Source organism: Globicephala melas, chromosome 10 (assembly GCF_963455315.2).
Source record: "Globicephala melas chromosome 10, mGloMel1.2, whole genome shotgun sequence".
Lineage (NCBI taxonomy): Eukaryota > Metazoa > Chordata > Mammalia > Artiodactyla > Delphinidae > Globicephala > Globicephala melas.
In genome coordinates, this window is record NC_083323.1 from 61524209 (window position 1) to 61549180 (window position 24972).

A 24972-nucleotide genomic window follows, 5' to 3' on the forward strand; every position below is an offset into this window, starting at 1 on the left:
TTTTTTTTTTTTTTTTCAGTTGACAGCGCCAACCTCCTCTCTGGTAGAGGGTTTCCATCTTTAAAAACTGCACCCCGGAGTAAGAAACTTTACTTGGTGACCCAGTACACACACCCATGTAAGTCAAACCCGTTTTCCCATACAACATTCTTTTTATTTATTTATTTATTTTTGGCTGTGTTGGGTCTTCACTGCTGCGCTCAGGCTTTCTCTAGAGCATTGAGCGGGGTCTACTCTTCCTTGCGGTGCATGGGCTTCTCCTTGCGGTGCCTTCTCTTGCTGTGGCGCACGGGCTTCAGTAGTTGTGGCACATGGGGCTCAGTAGTTGTGGCTCACCAGCTCTAGAGAGCAGGCTCAGTAGTTGTGGCGCACGGGTTTAGTTGCTCCGCAGCATGTGGGATCTTCCCGGTCCAGGGCTCAAACACGGGCTCGAACCCGTGTTCCCTGCTTTGGCAGGCGGACTCTCAACCACTGCGCCACCAGAGAAGTCCCTTATACAACCCTCTTGCTGAGTGGAAATCGCAGTATTTTCTACCCCCTTGTTTCAGTTATCCCCCACACACACACACTGCCGCTAATCGGTTACAGCTAATTTAGCTCTCGGGGAACACTGAGTCTTGGCGCACGTTTGCAAACTCTTCAACGGGGCTGGTGTTCCTCTACCTCAGGGCCGGAGGGTTTGGAGCGCCGCCTGAGGGCAGGCCCGCCTTTCCCGCCTCCTGGGAACAGGCGCAGGCCCAGCCCCCGCCTGAGCCCCACAGGTGCCCCATTGGCCCCTCCCCGGGCCGCACCCGGGAGCCGGACGGGCTTCGGGGTAGGGCCCCGGGGCGCCACCGGCTGGGCCTCGAGTGGGCCTTGCAAGGGTCTCCGTGAGGGCCGGGCGCCCTGGGCCTCAGGCAGCCTCGGGCAGCCCAGGGTGAGCCCGAGGCGGCGGCGGCGGCGGGGCGGGGTGTGCGCCGCGAGGCCCGCCCGCCCGACCGGATGCGAGGCATGCCGGGAACCTCGCTTCCTCCTCAGGGGCCCAGAGAAAACCACAGGGCTCCGGGCCAGGGCCTGCTGCCCCTGGGGAGCTGGCAGGATGGCCGAGGGCAGGGCGAGCGGCGCCGCCGGCCTCTTCGCCAAGCAGGTGCAGAAGAAGTTCAGCAGAGCCCAGGAGAAGGTAGGCAGCCGGGAGCCGAGGCCGAGGCTCCACGGGGCGACCAGGGCGTGCAGGGCGCTCGGGGCCGGGAGGCTGGGCCGCCCTCAGGGGTATCCGATTGACCTCGGGAAACGCGAGCGGGGACTGGGTTTCCATTGAAACAGGCAGATTTGAGAGAAAGCAGAGCCTTGCCTGGTCTTGGGCAGGGATGGGGGAAGCTGGGAGACGCTTCCCACGGCCTCTCTCAGGAACCTTAAACAACGCCCAAGCTGACCCAGAAAAGGGGAAAGAAAGGAACTAACGTTGGTGACTACTGTGTAGCAAATTTTGGCCTCGCAACCCAGCGAAGGTGGTATTTTTTACAGATGATGAAATTGAAGGTTCAAAGAGGGTCATTTCCCAGAGTCATAAGACAGTACTGACCAGCTGGCCTGCCAGCGAGCATCACCCGTTAGCTGGGACCGGGAGGCCAGGAGGACTAGAGGAATTCTGCCCAATTCGCTCTGTACCTGACCCGGCCTGGCCGTGGGGTGTTGCTTAAGCTGATGCAAGCAGAAGCCCGTATCTGCTTCCTGGGCCTCGCTTTGGCGTTGGAGAGTACCCTGTTCAGGGTGGGGAAAGAGCACTTCTTTTTGCATTGTATCCTCGGGTAGCGGTGGGTGGCCCTGCTCCATCTAGGTAGGCTGTCTGTACGTCCGTCTATAACTTGCCCACCTACAGAGACGGTGTGGACGCTGCTCCACACACTTCAGTGGCATTACTGTTTCTACCCGTTCAGAGTATTTTCTTTGCTTCTAGCCTGAACCCCTGCTCTCCACCCACCAACACTCTGGTAGGTGAGATGGTAGGGGTAAATGAATAGGCTAGAAGAAAAACCAGAGGGAGAGAGCGATAAGGACCTGGGAGAGAATTTTGGTTTTCTAAGACTTTGTGGTCTTAGAAGCATTTGAATGAACACCATATGCTTAAGAATTTAAATATTTGTATCATCTTCCAAAAGAGGAGCACTAGCTTGAGTGCTGGGAAGGATTAAAGGCAGCCAGCTCTCCCAAGTGGGATTATCAACAGAGAATTGATGGAATATAGATGTAGTGCCTATGTTTAAGAGACTCACAGTGGAAGGGTAGGGGGAATGTGTGTGTTTTTTCCCCCGGTCTTTGTCTGAGGAAGCTGGGGTCATGTGAAAGAGCAGAGGAAAAGGAAAAGATTTTTGTGTGGCTAGACTTTGTTACTTTACCCTAACTTCACCTTGATCATGGTTTCAGTCTCTCCAAAGGCTGTCTAGTTACAAATCTGATAGTGATCAGAGCCTGTGGGAAGGTGTAGTTAGAAGTGGTTTGTGGAGGAAAAGGAGGTACTAGAGAAGAGAAGGCCAGCTACTCTATGGGTTGGAAAAACAAAAAGAAATCGCCGAAGACCAAAAACTCGTGGATAATAGTTATGTTTAAAAGACACAGCAATTGATTTTACCTCACGCTTTCACCTGTCCTCATCTAGCCTATCAACACTACGCCCTTGCTTTAAGATTTCTTTCCTTTTTTAGCATGGGCTCCGAAGCCTCAGGTAAATAACATCCCTGCTCTGAGCTTCAGATTCTGCCTCTGTAAAATGAGAATTGATGTTCAGTGATTTGGAAACTCAGTTTGGTGAGGACACCAAAGTGAGAAGGGGAGAGGGCGCCTCAAACCTCAGAGTCAAGTATTTCCCAAAAAGAGAACCAGCTGCCCAGGTACACCCTGTTCTTTCTTCCTAGTCTGAACCCTGAGAAGGCAGAGAGAGGAGCAAACTCAAATCTGCCCTGAGGAACTCCCAGGTTGTTGCAGAAAACAAAGAGATACTCTGAACCCAGACTTAGACACAAAGGCAGACATTGAACTTCGAGCTGTACCGCTGGCACCCTAGGGGTAGTGGATGTTGCCTGGATAGAATGGGAATGGCCTAGGTTTGGGAGAAAGAGCTCAGCTAAGCCTGCCAGAGTTTTTGAGTCTTGGGAAGTTATTGAAGGCAAGATAAAGAGGGAGAATGTTATCGTCAAAAGAAAGGACTCACTGGGACACTGCAGTTTTACTATAGGCAGTTGACTGTAATCATCTGAGTAATATGTAACAACTAATGTGTCAAATATCAAGTGCCTGCTATGGACAAAGCACAGGAATATAAGAAGGACGTGATATCTCCCTTTATGGAGCCCACATTCTTGTGATATGATCTCACTTCATCTTTTCAACTCTTTAAGCATGCTATTAGTATCCCCACTTTAGAAATGAGGAAATGAGTCTCAAAAGAGATTGGCAAGTGGCAGAATTATCACTGAAACTCAGGTGTCCTGCCTTAGGATCCCAATCGCAGGCTGCTCTCTTTACAAGTTTCCTGAAAAACCACTCTAACATCTGTGTCTCCCCACTTCCTCCTGTGCCTGCCCACTTCCTGCTGATCTCGAAGGAGCAAACCTAGGAGTGAAGGTCTGGGGACTGTTAAACACAGTGGAGATGAAGCATTCTTGTTTTATTTTCCAGTTCCTACTCAGACTCAACAGGAGTCTGGCTTTATTGTGTTTTTACAGTATGATACATCTTCACGTTTCAAACTAATACTTTCACCATCTGTTTGTGATTTCTCTGTGGCAGACTTCTCAGATCTCCCCCAAGAAAGGGCATTCATTGTTTACCACTCCTTTGTTGGTCTTTTCATCTGTTGACTTTTACTCAGCTTGTATCCCAGAGGGTTCAATCAGCAATATTTACAGAAAAACTCCTCTGTCCGAGATACTGGGCTGGACCCCGGGAGGGAATTTAGAGATAAGCAAGAGGCATTCTTGCCTGCTAGAAGCTTACAGTCTAGTTGGGGTTTTCTTTGTTGTTGTTTGTTTGTTTGTTTAAAGTAAAATAAGTGACCTGAGAGATCTGCTTGTCTGTGGGAAATTGAGAGGGCAGAAGAATTGAGAATAGAGGAAGGTTTTGTAGTGAAGGCTGAATTTGAGATAGGAATTATGGCTGATTAGTAGTTCCTCAGGCAAGTGGTGAGAGAGCAGTCCAGCTGGGGAATGCCAGCATGAGCAAGGTGTGGAATCTGGAAATCCTTTTAGGCGGAATAGGGAAAAATGCAGCTGAGCTGGAGCTCAGGGAGTGGTGGGAGAAAAGGCTGGAAAATATATTAGGGCCATATTAAGGAGAGCCTACTTTAGAATATATCTTGAAAATAAGGGTTTTTTACATAACTACAGTATTATCACATCTAAGAAAAAATTTTCTAACAAAATTCCATAATGTCTAATATCCAACCCCTCTTCAAATTACTCCAATTGACAGAATTAACTAAAATATAAAACATGTCTGCAGTGATTTCTTTTTTAAGCTCTATACTTCCACCCCAACCTACACAAAAATTAAAATAGGTCAATGAACACTGGAATATTCTTCACCTGTTTCACCAAGTGTTAACATTTTGCCACATTTACTTTCTCTCTTGTCCCTGCTCTTTCTCTTTAAATAATCTGTATTCTAACTTCTCATCTGCTAGGCCAGGCAAACTGGGGTGAAATTCTCAGTGCAGGACTTTAAGGATTGGCATTATATGAGCTTTCATTAGTAAATAATCCAAAGGTAGAATTATTAAGTCTTTCAACAGACATCTGTAGAGCATCCCTACATCCTCCTTCCTCAAGGAACTCTAGTTGAGGAGGAACATCTACAACATAGTGTAGGTGCCCTGACACATGGCCCTCTTGCTTAAGGCAACAAATACTTTGGGCCCAGGGCATTGGGTTATGTTTTCAGGGTGATCATACTCATCTTTTCAGTTTCAGAGTTGAAGGTGGGAGTGTTCCCTCAACACACACACTCCCACACCCTCCAAGCCTTTTTGCCTTGAGCCTTTTGGGGTTTGGGGATATTGGTCTGCTCCAGGGTGTGCCACATTGACTCTAGACTGAATTGACACCTCTCTCCTTTCAGCACCCCTCCCCGCACCCCCAGCAGAAGAACCAAGCCCCAGTCAAAGGAAGGGAGGGGTGGCAGGAAGGAAGTGAGAGCTGCCATTACCACTAAACAAGGTGGTGTTGCAACTTTCTGGTAGAGGACAGTGTTTGGTTGGGGGCAGAGGGTGGAGCCTGGGAAGATGAGCGACTCTGCACACCCAGGGCCGGCTGTCAAGTGAGGTGGAGTAGAGAGACACAGACAAACACATACGGCTAAACTGAAAAGGAAATAAAGACAGGTATTTATAGGGAAGGGAGTGGAACTAGACACAATGATAATATTTGTATTAAGTGCTCACCATAGGGCAGCACTGTGAAAGCAATTTATGTGTATAATATCATTTAATTCTCCCAACAACTCCAGGAGATATTATTATCTTAGTGGGGGAAAGGGAGTTCTGTAAACTGAGGCTCTAGAGTTGAAGTGATTTGCCCAAAGGCTTATAGCCAGTAAGTGGAAAAGCCATATATCTGTCTCACTCCAGTAACCTTGAGCTTAACCACCATAGAGAGAGCTCCAGAAGTGAGAGATGTTAGCTCCAGGATTAAGAATGGAGACACCTTAGTCAGAGTCTACATAGAGCCGGTCTCACGCCCAAGACCTGGGCGCTCTTCCATAAGATTCAGAGCCCTTCGCAATGAGACTCCAATCTCCCTTTCTAGTTTCCTTACCCATCACTCCCCATAACACACCCTAAACCAGTCATGCTGAACCATCTCATGAAACTGCCATGAATTTGCATACTCCTGTGACTTTGCTGATGTTATCTTTGCCTGAAATCCTCTTTCTATCCTCACCCTTTTTACTTTATTTCAGTCTAGCAAAATCTTTTTTTTTTAATATTTATTTATTTATTTGGTTGCACCAGCTCTTAGTTGCAGCAGACGGGCTCCTTGGTTGCGGCTTGCCTGCTCCTTAGTTGCAGCATTGCAGGCCCCTTAGTTGTGGCACACAGGTTCCTTAGTTGTGGCATGCAAACTCTTAGTTGCGGCATGCATGTGGGATCTAGTTCCCTGAACAGGGATCGAACCCTGGCCCCCTGCATTGGGAGCGCAGTCTTATCCACTGCACCACCGGGTAAGTCCCTAGCAAAATCTTAATTCAAGGCCCAGTCCATTGGTTCCCTCCTGTATCAGTCTCACTCTGCTTCCTGTTGTAAGTATTAAGTATCTATTTGCTGGATACTGAGAAATACAGATAAGGCCAGTGCCCAATCCTCAAGGAGCTCACAGTTTAGAAGGAGACATAGATAAATGCAAATAATAAAATAGTAATAGGGGAATTCTCTGGTGGTCCAGTGGTTAGGACTCAGCGCTTTCACTGTTGGGGCCCGAGTTCAGTCCCTGGTTGGGGAACTAAAATACACAGCAAGCAGTGCAACATGGCCAAAAGAAACAAAAAAACAAAAACAAAAACCAGTAACAAAAGTGTATACAGGTACAGAAGTTGTAACTGCTTAGGAGGGAGCCATTTAGCTTGATTAATGGGATAAAGTAGATGTGATTAAGTGTCACAAAGGATATAGAGTATGAATTAGGTCTTTTTAGATAGTTGGCTGACGATACGGTGAGGAAGAGCATTCTGGAAAGAGGGCATTGGGTTATGGGTTTATTTAATATACTACTCTCCCCCATGCTGAAAACCACTGTAAATAACAGCATCTACAGCAAGCAACAGTATGGCTTATTAGAAAACTAAAGAAGTGTGAGAGAGAGAGACTGGTAGGAAGAAGGAATGCTGAGAGCTGAGGCTCAATGAAGGGTCAGATCATTGAGACCCATATGTATGCTAGAGTTAGAACTATAACTTGTAGATACTTTTTTTTGGCTGCGTTGAGTCTTCGTTGCTACGCATGGGCTTTCCCTAGTTGCGGCGAGCGGGGGCTACTCTTCATCGCAGCGTGCAGGATTCTCATTGCGGTGGCTTCTCTTGTTGCGGAGCATGGGCTCTAGGGTGCGCGGGCTTTAGTTGCTCTGCGACATGTGGGATCTTCCCGGACCAGGGATCAAACCCGTGTCCCCTGCGTTGGCAGGTGGATTCTTAACCCCTGTGCCACCAGGGAAGTCCCATATTGGGCATTTAATAAAAATCTGTTGAGCAGATGAATGGAGAATCATCAGAAGGCTTTAAGCAGCAGCATGATAGACCAGGCCAGGTGGAAAACAGTGAAGGCCTGGACTAAAGCTGTGGCAGTGAGACGGGAAATCATGGGATGGTTTCCAGATGGTGAGGGATTCCATGAAGGAAGTGAGAGAAGTAGTTGAGGGCAGCTCCTGATTCTGACTTGGGTCTGGGGGATGGTGGTGCCTCCTTCCAAAATGGGGTTACAGATACAAGAGTCAGGGTCTTCCTTGTTAGAAGTGAGTGTCCCCTATGAGAACAGGAGCTGTGCCTTTCTCATTTCCATGTCTTTTGCATGAGCACTCAGATCAGTATGATGGTTGGCTCTCCCGGTCCCAGGGGAGAGGAGATCAATATGGACAGCCCTCACTTCTAGCTGAGTTTCAAATGCATTATATCAGGGCTTCTCAAAGTTTTCCACAAGGGCCTTCAGAAGAAGAGAGTCTCCTGCTCGCCTCTCTGACCTCATCTATCTAAAGGAATCTGCTGCTATGGCTGGAAGAGGGTCTCTCAAGTAAAAAAATGTCTTCAAGCCTCATGTTTTATCTTTAAAAGCCATGCACATTTTACATTCTTCTAATTAATTCTTGTTTTAATATAATACTCTCCCCCATGCCGAAAACCACTGTAAATAACAATTTCATTCCAGGAACATATACCTTATTTATTCTGGTCTTTATATATACCCCCTAGTACACTACTGCATATCCCCAGGAGTACCCCAATTTGAGAAGAACCATAAAACATGATTGATTTTTCAGCAACATGCTATATTTCTAATTCTGTTGGGCTGATATGAGTACCTCCCTTAAGTTGCACCTGAGACTCTGAGAGAAGCCAGGGTCAAATGAGGCCAACAGTTAAGAGAGACTTGAGTATAACAGTGTGGACCTCTCTGATTTATATCCCCAGGTACTGCAGAAGTTGGGGAAAACTGTGGAAACCAAAGATGAACGGTTTGAACAAAATGCCAATAACTTCTACCAACAACAGGTAATCTGGAGGGTGGGAAAGGGAAGCTTGGAGGAAGAAAGAAGATATGAGGGCCGATTGGCAGAAGAACAGCAGGTTCTGCAAATCAGCAAGCATCCCTAGTAACCCATCCTCCCCCCAGGAGTAAGGGCCACAGGGTGACCTGCTGCTTATCCTTCTCCTGGGAACCACAGAAAATTACCTTTCCTGTTCCTGCTCACTCTGGGTTTAGGGGGACAGACGAGTGTTCTTCTTTTCTCTTGGTGGTTCCCCCAGGGTACAGTGACATCACCAGGTCCTTAGACAAAATCAAAACAAGTCCCTGTCACCTTAGTTTCTGGCTTACTGTCTTCCCTAGGCTGCCTCTCTCCCACCCTAAGGGTCTTCTCATCTCAGTGGCCCCATGTTTTGTTGCCTCTTTGTCCACTGCATCTACCTCACCAAAGCCATTTATTCTAAAACAATATCTCCATCTTTTACCTGTCATTCTCACCCAAACCTCCTGTTCTCACTGTTCCTTCTGTCTTCACTGGACGTTATGGGTAATTTTATGTAGAAAACTTACTTTAAGAAGTGGATAACAGGTCACTGCAGCCAACTCTGAAAATTCTGTAGTACACATGCAATTGGAACAAGAAAAAATATATAACTCATATATAGTAACATTAAAAAAAAAAGAAGTGGACAACAGTTGGTGGCCTGCAAAAGGGGAGAGGCAGCTGGCCAGTCAGCGGGCCTTGGAGAGCCGTGTTTCCAGAGCTGCTGGACGTGACACCCTCTCCAGACCCAGCATATGAATGCCAGGTGGCTGCCATGAACTACGGAGCCATGAGGATCTACAGCAAAGGACATTTCCAGGGTGGAGTTCATGTCAAAAATGAAAAAAATAACCATCTTTAAACTCTGAAAACTGATAACAAACCAGAAAAATCCAAAAGTAAGCCACTTTGGGGAAAAGTATTTTACATTGACTTACCTTCTGTCACTGTATCTGAAAAACTGCCAAAGGACATTAAGGATCTGGGACGGCGAGTTCAAGAATTTCTCAGTAAAGATATCAGTTATCTTATTTCAAATAAAAAGGACAAATTTCTCGTGTACCAAGCCCTGAATTTGCGTATAGTGCAGAAACCACTTCACCTTATTCTAGCCATGATGGAAGTTCATTTGAGTCTCCAGATTCAGTGTGTTTGATCAGAGGAAAATTAGTGGTCGAAAAAGCTAGAAATGACCATGATTTTTTTCCTTCAAATAGTATATTATCAAATGCCTTGTCATGGGGAGTAAAAATTCTTCGTATTGATGACATTAGATGCTACATTGAATAAAAGAAAGTATTTACTCAAGAAATCAAGCACTTCTGTAAACGATGTGGGGAAAAGAATAGGTATTGGTCCACAAAAAGCAAGAACAAGTAGACTCAAAAAGCCTTTTGTAAAGGTAGAAGATATGAGCCACATATTCTAAGTGAGCAGCACAGAAACTTTGCACAGAGTAATCACTATCAAGTTGTTGATGGTATTGTATCTAAGTTAGTTTTTGATTTTGTGGAATATGAAAGGGACATGCCTGAAAGAATAAAATACAGTATTAGATCCATTTCTCCTATTACTGCAACTGTCCTGAAAAAGCCTGAATATAAAGAAAAGCTAGAATCGCAACATACATCTCAGACTTCAGGGAAAATAACGTACAAGTGATTGAGCAGAGTTTCCTGTATAAAGAAACCCAGGAACCCGAACAAAATGTGTTTATTTCAGAACATATTCCCTACTTTTCCAGTGAATTGAGAGGGCTTGATGAGACAACATCTAATAAATGTTCCATTTTAAATCCAGCCGAAAATGACATAAAAGAAAATTTTACACATCTACCTCCACATAAAAATGAGCAGGAATGCATTCCTGACATTTCTGAACAGAAATTAATTATACATGAAAATGACTTAGAAGTAAGGGTAGATCACTATCCATGTCGGCCACAGACATGTATATACATTTCTAATTTCAATATGGATAAGAGCATCTCAACCAAAACGAAAGTCAGATGCTGTGCATTTCCCAGCATAGGATCTGAAGGAAGAGGACCTTCATTCAGTATTTGGTCATGATTCTAGTCTGTTAGCAATAAACAGTTTACAGGAACATCTAACAATTCAGGCAAAGACTCCATTCCAGAGTCCTCCTAGGAACCTAGTGAATGTGACATCAAGAATACAGGTAGTTTACCTTCTGGTAAAATCCACTGGAGAGTGAAAATATTATAAGGAAGAAAAATAAAATCTGGAACCAAATGTGGAGTTTGATAAGAAGAGAACTGAACTTCTTACTACGCAAGAAGAAAACAATCTGTAGTTCACCACTACAATCTCTACTGAACTTATTTCAGACTAGTGAAGTCAGAATTTTTAGATTTCACAGGCTATGCTGAAAACAGTGGTATATGTGATATTTTAGATACTTGGGAAGAGGGAAATTCAAATAATCTGTTGTCAATGTTTTTCTCTTCCCTTTCAACCTGTATATTTACTGGCTTTTGACTTAAAATAAATAGCTTTCAGAAGTGATGAAGATCATATTCTTGAAATTTTTAAAATTTGTATAAAAATTCTTATTTTTTTTTTGCCAAGTTTGTTTACAGAACCAAATGTAAATATTAACAATAAAGGTGATGTTTGCATTTTTCTGCAGAATTCATTACCTGTTACAGAAAAATTATAGAATAAACTTGTGGCTCATTTTTTAAAAAGGGGGGCAAAGAAGTGGATTACAGAGGTTTAGGATATTGACTTTCCACCTCTGTGTGCCAGGCATCCCATTTATCTCATTTAATTCTGACATGAGTCCTGGAAATTGGATCCCCTCTTTATAATAGAAGGGAGTTAGTTATTAACTTAAATGAATATCCAGTTGCAACGCAACTCTGACACTAAATACCCAGAGTTAGTTCAAATTTCACAGGTTGAGGGCATAGTCCGCCACTAGACTACCTCACTTCAGACACCATCTGTAAACCTCCAAAGTTCCCAGGCCACCTGCGCTTTTGACAAACTGGCTACAAATGTGGGGGTTCCTACAGACCACTCATCTTCCGTAATTCACTAGAATGACTCTCAGAACTCAGCAAAGTGCTCTACTTAATCACAGTTTTATTATAAAGGGTACAAATCAGGACCAGCCAAATGAAGAGACACGCAAGGGGAGGTCTGGGAGGATCCCAACCATGAAGCTTCTGTGTTCTCAAGACACGTCACCTTCCCAGCACGTTGATGTAGGATTACCAATCAGGGAAGCTCACCTGAACTTCAGGTGTCTAGAGTTTTTATTGTGATTTCATTACATAGTGAATCATTCATAGGCCGTGTGATTGAACTTAATCTCTAACTTCCCTCCTTTCTGGAGGTCATACTGATATCACCTGTATGAAAGCCCCAACCCTCTAATCACTTGGTTCACCTTTCCCACCTGACCAGCCACCATTCCTGAGTCATTTGTTTAGCATAGACACAGGTATGATCTGAGAGGCCCACCATGAATAACAAAATGCCAAGGATTTATAAGTTACTTCTCAGAAACCAGGGCCAAAGACCAGTCAGATTCTTTACGGTATGATGTAAGAATTATATGGAAAATAATTCTTTAAAATTATATTAGGGACTTCCCTGGTGGTGCAGTGGTTAAGAATCCACCTGCTGATGTGGGGGACATGGGTTCGAGCCCTGGTCCGGGAAGATCCCACATGCTGCGGAGCAGCTAAGCCCATGTGCCACAACCACCGAGGCTGCTTTCTAGAGCCCGCGAGCCACAACTACTGAGCCTGTGTGACACAGCAACTGAGCCCGCATGCTGCAACTGCTGAAGCCTGTGCGCCTAGGGTCCATGTTTTGCAATAAGAGAAGACACTGCATTGAGAAGCCCGTGCATGCAACAAAGAGTAGCCCCTGCTCGCCACAACTAGAGAAAGCCCGTGTGCAGCAACAAAGACCCAATGCAGCCAAAAAATAAATAAATTTATTTTTAAAAAATTATATTAAAAGGATATTAGCTATAATCTAATTCAGTAGTTGACTGTATCAGGATCATTTGAGAAATAATGCAACATCTCTGGTAGTAGGGCTTGGGAATCTATATCTTAAACTTGTTTTAATGGAAGATTTCAAATGTGTATACTAAGATAGAAAAACCTGTATAATGAATCCACAGGTACCCATTACCCAACTTCAATAATTTATCAACTCTTGGGAATCTTGTTTCATCTATGTCTCTACCCACTTTCCCCATCCTTGATCATTACGAAGCAGATTCTAGGTATCATTTTATCTATAAAAATTTCATTATCAGTCTCTAAAGATAAGGACTTAAACTATAACCACAAAATCATTATCACACCTAAAAATATTTTTCTATGAAACATTTAATCATTACAACAAATCAGAAGGTATATCAAGAGGGAATTCCCTGGTGATCTAGTGGTTAGGATGCTGTGCTCTCACAGCCCAGGGCCTGGGTTCAGTCCCTGGTTGGGGAACTAAAATCCCACAAGCCGCATGGCCAAAAACAAAAAAAAGTATATCAAGAAAAAAGTGAATTAAAAATAATGATTTCACACCTCCCATGCTACAACTACTGTTGTTTTTTTATGCTTACAATTACTTTGCTATGTATGTGTATGATCTCTAAATATATCCACAACAAATAAATAGGTTTACAAGTGAGACTGTTCCATTCTTATGGTTTTGTAACTTGACTTTTTTTTTTTTTTTTTTTTGGTGGTACGTGGGCCTCTCACTGTTGTGGCCTCTCCCGTTGTGGAGCACAAGCTCCGCGGCCATGGCTCACGGGCCCAGCCGCTCCGTGGAGTGTGGGATCTTCCCAGACCGGGGCACGAACCTGTGTCCCCTGCATCGGCAGGCAGACTCTCAACTTCTGCGCCACCAGGGAAGGCCTGTAACTTGACGTTTTTACTTAATTTAATACAAATATCTTTTCAGATATTTCAGATTAAATATCCAGCTAAAACATAAATTTTAGTAATATCTTAAAAATCAGCAATAATTTTTTAATATCATAAAATATTCAGTGTTCACACTCCTCTAATTGTGTCATTTTTTTAACAATTTGTTTAAATCAGCAATTTGTTGCCATGTTTAATAAATCTCTTCATCTGTAGGTTTCTAATCCCTCCTTTTTGCAGTTTATTTATTGATGTTACTGGGCTGTTTTCCTGCAGTTTCCTGCAGTCTCTAAATTTTGCTGGTTGCATCTCCATGGTATTGTTTAACATGTTACTCTGTCTCGTATTTTCTGTAAATTAACAGATTTAGAGGCTTGATGAGATTCAGATTTTTGTTTTTGCTTGTTTTGGAGGCAAGAATACTTGTTATTATAGGTATTATAGTCTTCCATCTGGAGGCACATAATATCTGGTCATCTCCTTTTTTGTGTGGTATTAACCATAGGTGATCATTAACCAGAGAATCTGTGTTTTACATTAAGCTTTCTATGTTTATTATGTAGCAGCTAGTCTGAGAACAGCATTTGGCAACAACCGCTGATCTAGTCTAACTCCATCAAAGGGAAATAGGATCTGATTGAGAGGGAAGTAATATAATCAAGGTAATATACCATAAGAGTTGCAGAGCTAGGATTCTAACTTAAACCCTGTGCTTTTTCCCCTCTACCTCACAAGGAGGCCACCCTGGGCCTCTTCACAACTCCAGTTACTGTTCTACTTCCAACTCCAGGATAGGAATCAGTAAGTTGACACCTGCTTTGAAAGGTTTCTGACGCTTGGCCCATTCTGTCCCTCAGTCCTTTCTCTACCTTATAGGATAGACCTACAACGGCAGATGTGTGGGTAGAAAGGGTAGGAGATGAAGGAAGGGCCATCAAGAAGAGGGGGCTTCCCTGGTGACGCAGTGGTTGAGAGTCCGCCTGCCGATGCAGGGGACGCGGGTTCGTGCCCCGGTCCAGGAAGATCCTACATGCCGCGGAGCGGCTGGGCCCGTGAGCCGTGGCCGCTGGGCCTGCGCGTCCGGAGCCTGTGCTCCGCGGTGGGAGAGGCCACAGCAGTGGGAGGCCCGTGTACCGCAAAAAAAAAAAAAAAAAAAAAAAGAATTCGCCTGCCAATGCAGGGGACATGGGTTCGAGCCCTGGTCCGGGAAGATCCCTCATGCCGTGGAGCCACTAAGCCTGTGCTCCACAACTACTGAGCCTGCGCTCTAGAGCCCACAGGCCACAACTACTGAGCCCGTGTGCCGCAACTACTGGAGCCCACGTCCCTCAACAAGAGAAGCCACCTCAATGAGAAGCCCGCACTCACCGCAACTGGAGAAAAGCCCGCGCACAGCAGCAAAGACCCAACGCAGCCAAAAATAAAAATTTAAAAAAAAACAAGAAGGAGAATAAGAGGATTAGATGGGACAACCCCCTCAGAATTCCCTATGTGAGCCTACCAACTAAACACCACTTGGGCAGGGAAATAATTTGAGAAATGAAATGGAGTTAGGCTAGGAATAAGGAAAAACTTTTCTCCTGAGAAAATGATACACATAGTAACTGGTGTTTGAACATGCTTGGGAAGTTTATTTAACAGACATTTTATAAGTACCTGCTGTACGCCAGGCACTGTGCTAGATGCCGGGACTTCAACTTGAATAAGACAACATGCCTATTCTCAAGGCTCTCACAGTTTAAGGAGAAAGACAGCGAAAAAAGTCAGGTCTGAAGCTGGACCTAGGTGTCTGAGATGAACAGGAGGAAAAAGGACAAGGTCAAGGAAATTGAAAGTGAAGAATTCCAGAAGTTGGACCAGTTGGTCATGTGCCCTACCTTTCACCTGCAACCAGTTTGTAGGTAAACTTTTTTTTTTCAATTTATTTATTTTTGGCTGCATTGGGTCTTCCTTTCTGCACACGGGTTTTCTCTAGTTGTGGCGAGTGGGGGCTACTCTTCGTTGCGGTGTGCGGGCTTCTCACTGCGGTGGCTTCTCTTGTGGAGCTCTAGGTGCGTGGGCTCTAGGTGCGTGGGCTTCAGTAGTTGTGGCACACGGGTTCAGTAGTTGTGGCTTGCGGGCTCTCGAGCACAGGCTCAGTAGTTGTGGCGCACGGGCTTAGTTGCTCCGCGGCATGTGGGGTCTTCCTGGATCAGGGATCGAACGCATGTCCCCTGCATTGGCAGGCGGATTCTTAACCACTGTGCCACCAGGTAGCACCTGTAGGTAAACTTTTTATTAATAAATAAATAACACTTCCAAACATCCCAGTCAGATTTCAAGGCCTTGACACTTGCCTAGGTTCTTAATCAAATTTCCATAAGTAATTTTTCTTTGAGGGCTCTGCTTGCTTCCCCCTTTCCCTTTCCTCAAAACACATATTGGGTTGATTTTTCCATAACATCTTACGGAAAAACCCGAGCAAACTTTTTGGCCAATGGGAAAGAATTATTTTCGTAAAGCAACACTTTAATCTCTTATTTCTGGTAGTGACAGCTGCTTCCAGTTCATTGCCTTTAAAATCACATCTAACAATCGAGCTTCATCTTTCCCTTCTGGACCTCGATTAGATCAAGAACTGTCAGCACTTGCTCAGGGTTGGTCATGCCCTTATTTTGCTGAGTGTTTGGGATTCTGAGTCCATTTTTCTCTAGCAAGTTGGGAACCCCAGGACAGGCACTTCTTCTCCATCCTCAGAACCCCAGTCTCTTAGGAGGTAGCTCTGCTACCTGAGTGCTTAGGACACACTTCCAGAGTGAGTGATTCATTAACTGAGGGCTGGGACTTTGTATCAATATAAGGGATGGGGAGGACTAACACAGACTCCTTATGGTACTGCCAAGAATTTTGCAAGGACTTAGAGAGCAGAAGTGATAAAATCGTAACATTTAGAGCTAGAATTAACATTTAGAGCTAGTCTTACTTGGTATTTACAGATGAGGGAATTAAAGCCAGAAAAGTGGAATCACTTGCTAGTTGGTAGTAGAAACAAGTTTTTGACTCCCAGACCAGTGGAAAGCTAAGACTGTGAGAGTCACATCTGTCAGGAGAGAAGAAAGATGCTGGGATTATTCAGCCTGGAGGCATTTCAGGTCAAAGGAATAAAATGACACAGGTGCTATCCCACCACCCCACCCTCTACTACCACTACCACCACCACCATCTCTCTCTCTCTCTCTCTCTCTCTCTCTCTCTCTCTCTCTCTCTCTCTCTCTCTCCCCCCCTCTCTCCCTCTCTCCTCTCTCTTCTCTCTCTCTCCCTCCTCTCAAAGGAAACAGTAGGAGCAGAAAAGAAGAACTTTGACCAAAAGACTTGATTCTAAAACACGGACTGTGGTATAAATAGTACCCTTAGTTTTGAACAGTGTACATACAACCTGTACCACCATACGTGGTAGCCTTGATCACTGATCTGATTTTTCAGGCCATATAATATCTAGTGGGATAAAAAGATTAAGAATTTCATTTGTAGAAATTATGCAAGATCGGGCTTCCCTGGTGGCGCAGTGGTTGAGAGTCCGCCTGCTGATGTAGGGGACTCGGGTTCGTGCCCCGGCCCGGGAAGATCCCACATGCTGCGGAGCAGCTGGGCCCGTGCGCTGAGCCTGCGTGTCCGGAGCCTGTGCTCCGCAACGGGAGAGGAGAGGCCACAACAGTGAGAGGCCTGCGTACTGCAAAAAAAAAAGAAAAGAAAAAGAAATTATGCAAGATCGTTTAACAGCTTTTGTTATTCAAACATGTATTTTGGAGACCAAATCTTCATGGTGAAGTAAGAAGTTGGATCCATGTTGTTTTCTTTCAAGAAAGAAGTTAAAATCCTTGTTAACATTTATAATCCCCAAAACTCTTTCAAACCATGGTTATCACATTTTCAAAACTCTCAGTTATACCTACCTACCATATCCATGTTTAAAAGCTGTTATGTCCATTTAACATGTTAGACTGTTTAAACTTTTTTTTCTGTGAATGAAAAGCAAAGAGGAAGTGAGACATCTTTCCTGGTGAATGCTAAGTGTTTCTGAATTTTGTTAACTGACTGAATCTGTCTCTATCATGCTGTTGAAAGCACTTTCTCAAGGTCACCAGTGACCTCCAATTACCAAGTTCAGTGATTTACTGATTCTTCATGCATTCTAACCTCTCTGAAGTATCTGGTCCTTCTTCAGTCATCAGAGGATGCTGTCTTGATCCTCATTTGCTATAACACACCTTATGATCCCAGTTCTTCTCCTACCCCTTTGACAGCGCCTTAGATTCCCTTGAGACTGTGTCTTCGTGTCCCTTAAGCCCTGGCATTCAGCCTCTTGAAAAGGACTTTTAACCTGACATATGGTCAAGAGTTTGGACTGGCTCAGAGGTGAGCTGTGGAGGCAAGAAGATAGATAAAATAATTAATCCAGTTTCCTTTGTTTACTTGACCAAGTAGACCTGGGTTTTCTGCTGCTAAAATTAAATAATAATGATTTTTCCCTCAAAGAATTGCACAGATTAAAAAATTAAGTTATTAGAATTTTCAGCTTTTCTCTCATAAATTTTTTATACTTTTGGTATGCTCAATAGCCTACCTATAATGAGCATAAGCAAATAAAACAAGTTCACAAGTATTTTTATCATGTACTGCAAAATGGATCTTAGCTCAAATCATCTGAACTGAGGATCACTGGCCCTGTACGATACCCTTGATGTGGGCTGCACCTTTCAGTCCAGTCTCACGCTCCTGTAGTCAAGCTCCAATGTCAACAGCCTGGCCTCAAAATTCCTTCTCACCCAACTGGAAACTAGAGTTCACATAGAGGAGAGAGACCAGAATGGGAATGTGCTTTAGACAACACCGTGAGGAACAATTGAGGAAGCCTCTGAAAAAGAGGACTCGGTGCAAGCCATGTGAAAGACATCTTCAAACCTGTGTGCAAGAGAAATTAGCCTGCTCCAAATACAGAAGGCCAACCTAAGACCAATGGGCAGAAGTTCTAATAGAGCTATTAAAAAATGAAGTGCAAACTAATAGAACATTGTAGATCAAGTATACTCTGATAAAAGTTAATTAAAAAAAAAAAACCTATACATTGGTCAAAATCTTCCTAGAGATGACACAATTTAGTTTCATGATGGTGAACCTAAATTTTCCTAAGACCTGCCTATAATTAGGCCTGGTAAAGAGTGTTATTGATTAAAACATATAATACAGGAAAAATAAAAAAATGAAGTGCATGGGAGAAGAGGAATGGCCTGTGTGAGGCTGCAGAGAAGAAGAGGGCCTAGTGTCTATAGAAAATGGTAGCAGTTTTTCTACCCAGAGAGGAAGGTGTAAGTCAAAGGATCACGTATATAGTGTCACATAGGACTCAAGTTCCAACAGAGGAACTATAGGTTCTAGTTCACTGGAAGGGAGAACAAACAGAGGAAAGAAGACATGCCAGTGCAATGGGAGCAATTTCCCAACTTAAAATTTGCCCCAAAAGAGATAACCAACGACTTCTTGGTAAAGAGAGTAGAGGCTAATATATAACAATTGCAAATGTTTGAAGAAATTCCAGGATTGATTTCGCTTTTAACCTACTTTTCAGCTTTGACTTCTGGAGCATCTTTCCAAATATATCTCTTTAGTCATCAAAGGCATTTCTCCCTTTCAGGCGGAAGGCCACAAGCTATACAAGGACCTGAAGAACTTCCTCAGTGCAGTCAAAGGTGGGTATCAGGGAGCACAGGGGGATCCAGAGGGCGTTTATGCAGCTACTAAGAGGTCTGGGGGATGGAGAAAAAAACAACCGTACTCAGGCTTTTCATCACTTGCCTGTGCCTGACTGCTGGATATTTGTGGGCCGAGGAAGAGTAACTTTTCCTATCCCAGCCCCATCCAGCTTCTCTGACTGATAACCCAAACCTTTTGAGTTTGTCCTTTTGGATTGGAACCACTGACTTGTCTGTCACCCATATGATTATACCAAACTACTTGATGGTAGGACTGAGTTCTCTCCTTTCAGTGATGCATGAAAGTTCAAAGAGAGTGTCAGAAACCCTGCAGGAGATCTACAGCAGCAAGTGGGATGGTCATGAGGAGCTGAAGGCCATCGTAGCGGTAAGAGTATTCTGGGCTTTACAGCTCTTCAACACTCACTCTACCCTCATCTCAACCTCACCCCAGCTTGTCTGTCCAAGCAAATAGGAAAACAAAGAGCCAGTTCACACTGTTCATTTGTATAGCTGTGATCACAGGTGGTAGGAAAAAGCTGTAACAGGAAAATATTATATGAAGTTAAAAACAAGTTTTCCGTAATCTGTGGATTCCTCTGTTTTTTACCCTCTTCCTCTCTTTAAAAACTTAGGAAGTTTTACCCACACAAAACCAATGGGTTGTTTTTGAAAACCAATTTCATGCAGTTATTTGCTCCCAAACTTCCCTATCCTTCAAGCTCTAGAGTCCAAGACTCTCGACCGTCGGTTCCTGTTCTTAATCCCTTGAATGCATGTCCAGTCTCTTATACAGCAGTTCCTTGGGGAAGGGCTGTTTCTTCATCTGACTCTTCCCCAGAATCCGAAATGATATTCTAAAAATATCAGTGCTCCAAAAAGGAAGTTTGTTGCAGGAAGAATTTGGGTATTTCCCTGGAATGCAGTTGCTGTTGAGAAGTGGAGCCCTCACCTCTCCCCTCTGCCTCTATCCCACAGAATAATGATCTCCTTTGGGAAGACTATGAAGAGAAACTAGCTGACCAGGCTTTGAGGACCATGGAAAACTATGTAGCCCAATTCAGCGAGATTAAGGTAATGGATTTACAGAATCAAGGATGGGTTATGGGTGGCCCATATAAGTTAGAAAACATGTTGGGTTAAAAGTATAAGCAGAGTTAGACCCCATGGCTAGGAATGAAGTTGGATAGGTTAGGAAAAAGATTGAAAGTTGAGGGTTAGACAAGAGGTTAGGGAGGAGGGTCAGAGGTAGTGTGAAGGTTACATTTAGACTTAGATTTCAGTGAACTAGATTTGGGCTGGCTTTGAATTAGATCCAGGTCAGGGCATCCCATTTCGTTGTGAGAAACAGTTGGTGGGACTATAGATGTTTATTGTAGAGAAGAGGGAACTTGGAGGAGTTATAATAATTATCTTCAAATACTTTAAAGTCTATTAGATCAAAGAGGAATCCAACCTGTTCTAAACTGTTCCAGAAAAGTAGAATTAGAATTCATTAATTCATTCAACTCATATTTATTAAACGTCTACTCTGTTGGGCACTGTGCTGGTTTTGGATTAATAGAGGAAGAAATTAAAGGAAGCCTCACTTAAATTTCTCATAGCTAAAGCTTTCCAAAAAAGAAATGAAATATACTGTGAGATAGTGAGTTCTCTATTCTCTGTTCAAGAAGAAGTCGAACTGCTTCTTATCTTGGATATTGTAGAGAAGCTTTGTGTATTGAATAGGAAGTTGGATTAGATAATCACCAAGATCCTTTCAAATTCTGTGGTTGAGAGAACAAGACAAAGCCATTAACATTGTTTGCCTCTCCCTGGTATAATTTGTAGTTGATTGAGTAAATGTTCTCTCAGTGCTCATAATAATTTACTATTTGTATTATGCTTTAGGCTTTTCAAAGCCCTTTATATTCAGCATTTGATCTTTAAAATAACACTATAGGGCAGATGAGGCTACTGAGGCTCCAGAAGAGGTGTGCCTTGCCCTAGGTGACAAGGCTAATAAATGGCAGCATTGGGAGTAAAACCCAAAACGCCTGACTTTCAGTTTAGTAGGATTCTCAAGGCCGTTTCTTCCAGATGCTGAACCAGTTTCTAGTGGGTTCCCAGGATGTATTAAAATTCAGTGCAGGCTTCCAGGTGCTCTGGAGAATTGCCCTCTACTCTCTCTCCCCCTGAGAATTCCCATTCTTTCCAGATAATGAGGGAGATCCCTTTGGCACAAAACCCTGTCAGAGAGTAAAATTTGATACTAGGACAGGAATCTGGCTTCTCTGTTTGATACTCTGTTACCCACATCCTGGCCACCGAAAAGTGAGTATCAAGGCCCTCTCTCTTGACTCTGGGTTAGGAAAGAATTGCCAAACGGGGCCGGAAACTCGTGGACTATGACAGTGCCCGACACCACCTGGAGGCAGTACAGAATGCCAAGAAGAAAGATGAGGCCAAGACTGCCAAGGTAAAGAAGAGCCTGGTAAAAACTCCCTGCCCTCCCTCTCCCCATAATGGTGGCAAGTGGCTGGGCCAAGCTGGGTTTAGGAAACGACAAATTCAGCCTCCGGTGTCCTGAAGGAAATCCTGTCTGCTCTGACACTGATGCTCTAAGGATGGGCAGAGACTTGAGGCTGGGGAGGACATAGGTCTGGGGAAGGGGAGGCATGGTTCCAAGTAAGCCCCGTCCCTGAAAACATGCAGAGAATAAAGGAAGCAGCCTCTAGCTTTGGGTTCAGGAATGAGGGGAATTGTCCTGTCTCTTTTACCACCTAGGCAGAGGAAGAGTTCAACAAAGCCCAGGTTGTATTTGAAGATCTGAACCAGGAACTACTAGAGGAGCTGCCTGTTCTTTATAATAGGTAATGATTGAGATTCAGGAAAGGGCTGGACCCTCGGGCCAGTGGAGTCCCAGGCCACCTGGCAGCCCAAACATGTCCTCATGAAAAGAGCCCTGGTCCAAGAGTGGGATGTAGCCTCAGCCCTGCTCGTAACTTGCTGTGTGATATTAGGCAAGCCACCTTTCTCTCTCGACCCTGGTTTCTTTGTCTGCAATACAGAGATAACCATCCCTGCCCTACCAGCTTTTCCAGGTTTAAAGATAAGATGCTTCTTGGATAGGAGAGATCTTGGCAAGTAAAGTGCTGTCATCATGCATACTAGGAGTATCTGGTTTTCTGCTCGAGCGTGTATTGTTTTAAACAAGTTTGGTTAGTGAACATCCGGATTCATGTAGAAGATACACCATGGCATGAGTATTTCCATTAATGAAGATGTCTCTGCTTCACAGTAGGTAAAAATGTTTTAGATGTAAATTTTCCACATTGGAAGAGGAATCTGAACAGAAGCTCTATTTGTATCCTATTTCCTTTTCATTGTACAAGATATGCTTTAAGGGACTTCCTGGTGGCGCAGTGGTTAAGAATCCGCCTGCCGATGCAGGGTACGCGGGTTCAAGCCCTGGTCCGGGAAGATCCCACATGCCGTGGAGCAACTAAGCCCGTGTGCCACAACTACTGAGCCTGCGAGCCACAGCTACTGAGCCCGTGTGCCACAACTACTGAAGCCCACGTGCCCTACAGCCTGTGCTCCACGACAAGAGAAACCACCAGAATGAGAAGCCCGCGCACCGCAAAGAAGAGTAGCTCCTGCTCACTGCAACTAGAGAAAGCCCGCGCACAGCAACGAGGGCCCAACGCAGCCAAAAAAAAAAAAAAAAAGAAAAGAAAAAAGATATGCTTTAAAGCAATTGTAGTCAGAGTATTTTGTATTGTCACTTTATATTAGTCTATGAATGAGGGAGCCTTTTTAATGACTACATGTATTCTAAAACATTAATTATGTGATTCCTAATTTAAACAGGATTGAAATTTAAGAGTTTCTTTAAATGTAAACTTCCCCCATTCATTTACGGTAGAATTCCATTAATGTACATACAGCTTCATAGAATTCCAAGTATTGTATACTGAGAAAGAATGCTTACTATAATAATTATAATTGTATGGCCTTATATTTATACGGCACTTTAAAAATTCTTCAAAGCACTCTCATATCTACTTCAGAACCTAAAGAGCCTGAATCAGATAACTTCTTTCATAGAGATCTGTTGTACTTTGGTGTCAGCCTAGGCTGGTCGTGTCTCCTCTGGCCTTCCCGCTCCTGAGAGTCAGTTGTACCCCTGGCCTGGCTCTGACGGATGCAGATCCCAGAACGTCCTGAGCCTAGGCCGTGGGGTGCTTTTCTGTGCGGAGCCGGCAGTGGCTTTGGCTTACGCTCCTACCTTGTACTTCAAAGACTTCCTTTACCAACACTTACCTTCACGTGTTTGTTGTTTTGCCTCTTGATAGTCGTATTGGCTGTTATGTGACCATCTTCCAAAACATTTCCAACTTGAGAGACGTCTTCTACAGGGAAATGAGCAAGGTGAGAAACATCCGGCCAATTTAGACATCTAGGAGGGTTTTTCTAATAAATATGAAGGTCGCTCTAATTTACATAACCTCATTAGATATCCATATGGGCATCACAAATTTTTACTTCTTTCTCATGATGAAATAATAGCACTTGATGGACTGTGTTGAACGTATTAAAGCACAACTTTAACTTAAAAAGGATGAATTGTATATTTTAAATGTGAATTATATCTCAATAAAGATGTTAAAAAATACATAGTATAGAAAGCTGAAAGGTCCTATAAGGAGAAATTGATAAATCTTCATAGGAGATTTTAGCAAAGGGAAACCAAATTACTGACAAACTAGCAGAGTGAGGTAAGAGCTAGAAACCTAAATGATCAATAATTATATGGGAAAACCCCCACAAATATAAATAACAAAAAACGCAGAATGAAGTGGTGATAGTGGACGTTCTTGTCTTGTTTCCAGTTTCAGGGGAAAATTTTCAGTGTTTCATTTCTAGGTATGCTGTTTGCTTTAGAATGTTTGTAAATACCCTTCATAAGTTAACAGGAATTCTTCCCTATTTCTAGTGTACTGAGTTTTTGTTTGTTTTGAATACACTGAAGAAAATGAAAAAAAACCCCACATATTTATGTAATGTCAGAGGGCCCTCTCCATCTCCATTAACAACTGAATAATGGCATCCAAATGGGCTTTAGATGCATAAAAGAGATTAGACTTATGGAAGGAACAGCTGAAGTGGGGAACCAAGTTAAATCTCCATCTTCTGTTGCTGGGGAGCAGAGAGGGCAGTGTTTAGGCACAGGTCAGTTTCTCAGGTAGTTCGTCTTGAATAGGGCCAATCCTATTCAATGACGGGCAGCCACAGAACATGACCTCACAGGGTCACTTCTAGTCCTGCGATTCCAAGACTCTTTGCTGTTAAAATATTAATTATATTCACATCCACATTCACACACGTTCCTCTCCACAGTTTCTTTGGCTAAATAATGATTTGCCTAGTTAATATTACAATGAGTTTTCATTCCCTGGATCACCTGAGAGACGCTAGAACCTCAAATCAACATCAAATACCAGGGACCCAGCCTTGAGAGAGCTGCCAGTCTGATGGAAGAGGCAGAACTTTAGACATAGTAAAGGAAGAAGGGGTAGTGGGACAGGACCCTGGACACTAGTGCAAAGGGATAAGGAATTTTATCAAGGGTAGGAAGGTTTTATTTTGGGGAGAGAAGGGATATGCCAGTCTCAGGTTCCCACGTGGCTAGCATCTCCTTCTCTCTTGCTTACTCCAGCTGAACCACAATCTATACGAGGTGATGAGCAAACTGGAGAAGCAGCATTCCGACAAAGTCTTTGTGGTGAAGGGACTCTCAAGGTGAGCCACTTCTGACACTCATTTCTGCTTGGTTTGTCCTGTGTGTGAACACATTCAACACTCTCACCTCCAATCCCAAATCCTGACCTTTCCTTTCTGTTCATGTACATAATATTGTTTTTTGTTGGTGCTACACCCCTATATAAAGTATTTTTACAAAATATTTTAGTGGTAACTAAATGTATAAAGAATAATGCAACAAAGAGTCATATACCCACCACCAAATTTAAGAAATCAACTATTGGGACTTCCCTGGCGGTCCAGTGGTTAAGACTCTGCACTCCCAATGCAGGGGCCA

General features: G+C 43.7%; 1 protein-coding gene and 2 pseudogenes across 2 annotated transcripts in view; all 3 read left to right on the forward strand.

The window, feature by feature from the left end:
• Positions 1 to 1028: 1028 nt before the first annotated feature.
• Positions 1029 to 24972, forward strand: part of BIN2 (bridging integrator 2) — a 33389-nt gene continuing 9445 nt past the window's right edge. For both annotated transcript variants that reach the window (XM_030835035.3, XM_030835036.3), the window contains exons 1-9: positions 1029 to 1159; positions 8149 to 8229; positions 18833 to 18887; positions 19184 to 19278; positions 19869 to 19964; positions 21241 to 21348; positions 21657 to 21742; positions 23228 to 23303; positions 24592 to 24674. In XM_030835035.3, coding sequence (XP_030690895.1) covers positions 1079 to 1159; positions 8149 to 8229; positions 18833 to 18887; positions 19184 to 19278; positions 19869 to 19964; positions 21241 to 21348; positions 21657 to 21742; positions 23228 to 23303; positions 24592 to 24674 — 761 coding nt within the window. In that variant the 5' untranslated portion in view covers positions 1029 to 1078. The remainder of the gene's footprint in view (positions 1160 to 8148; positions 8230 to 18832; positions 18888 to 19183; positions 19279 to 19868; positions 19965 to 21240; positions 21349 to 21656; positions 21743 to 23227; positions 23304 to 24591; positions 24675 to 24972) is intronic.
• Positions 9022 to 9675, forward strand: LOC132597942 (protein DBF4 homolog A pseudogene; annotated as a pseudogene).
• LOC138842832 (protein DBF4 homolog A-like) lies at positions 10180 to 10747 on the forward strand (annotated as a pseudogene).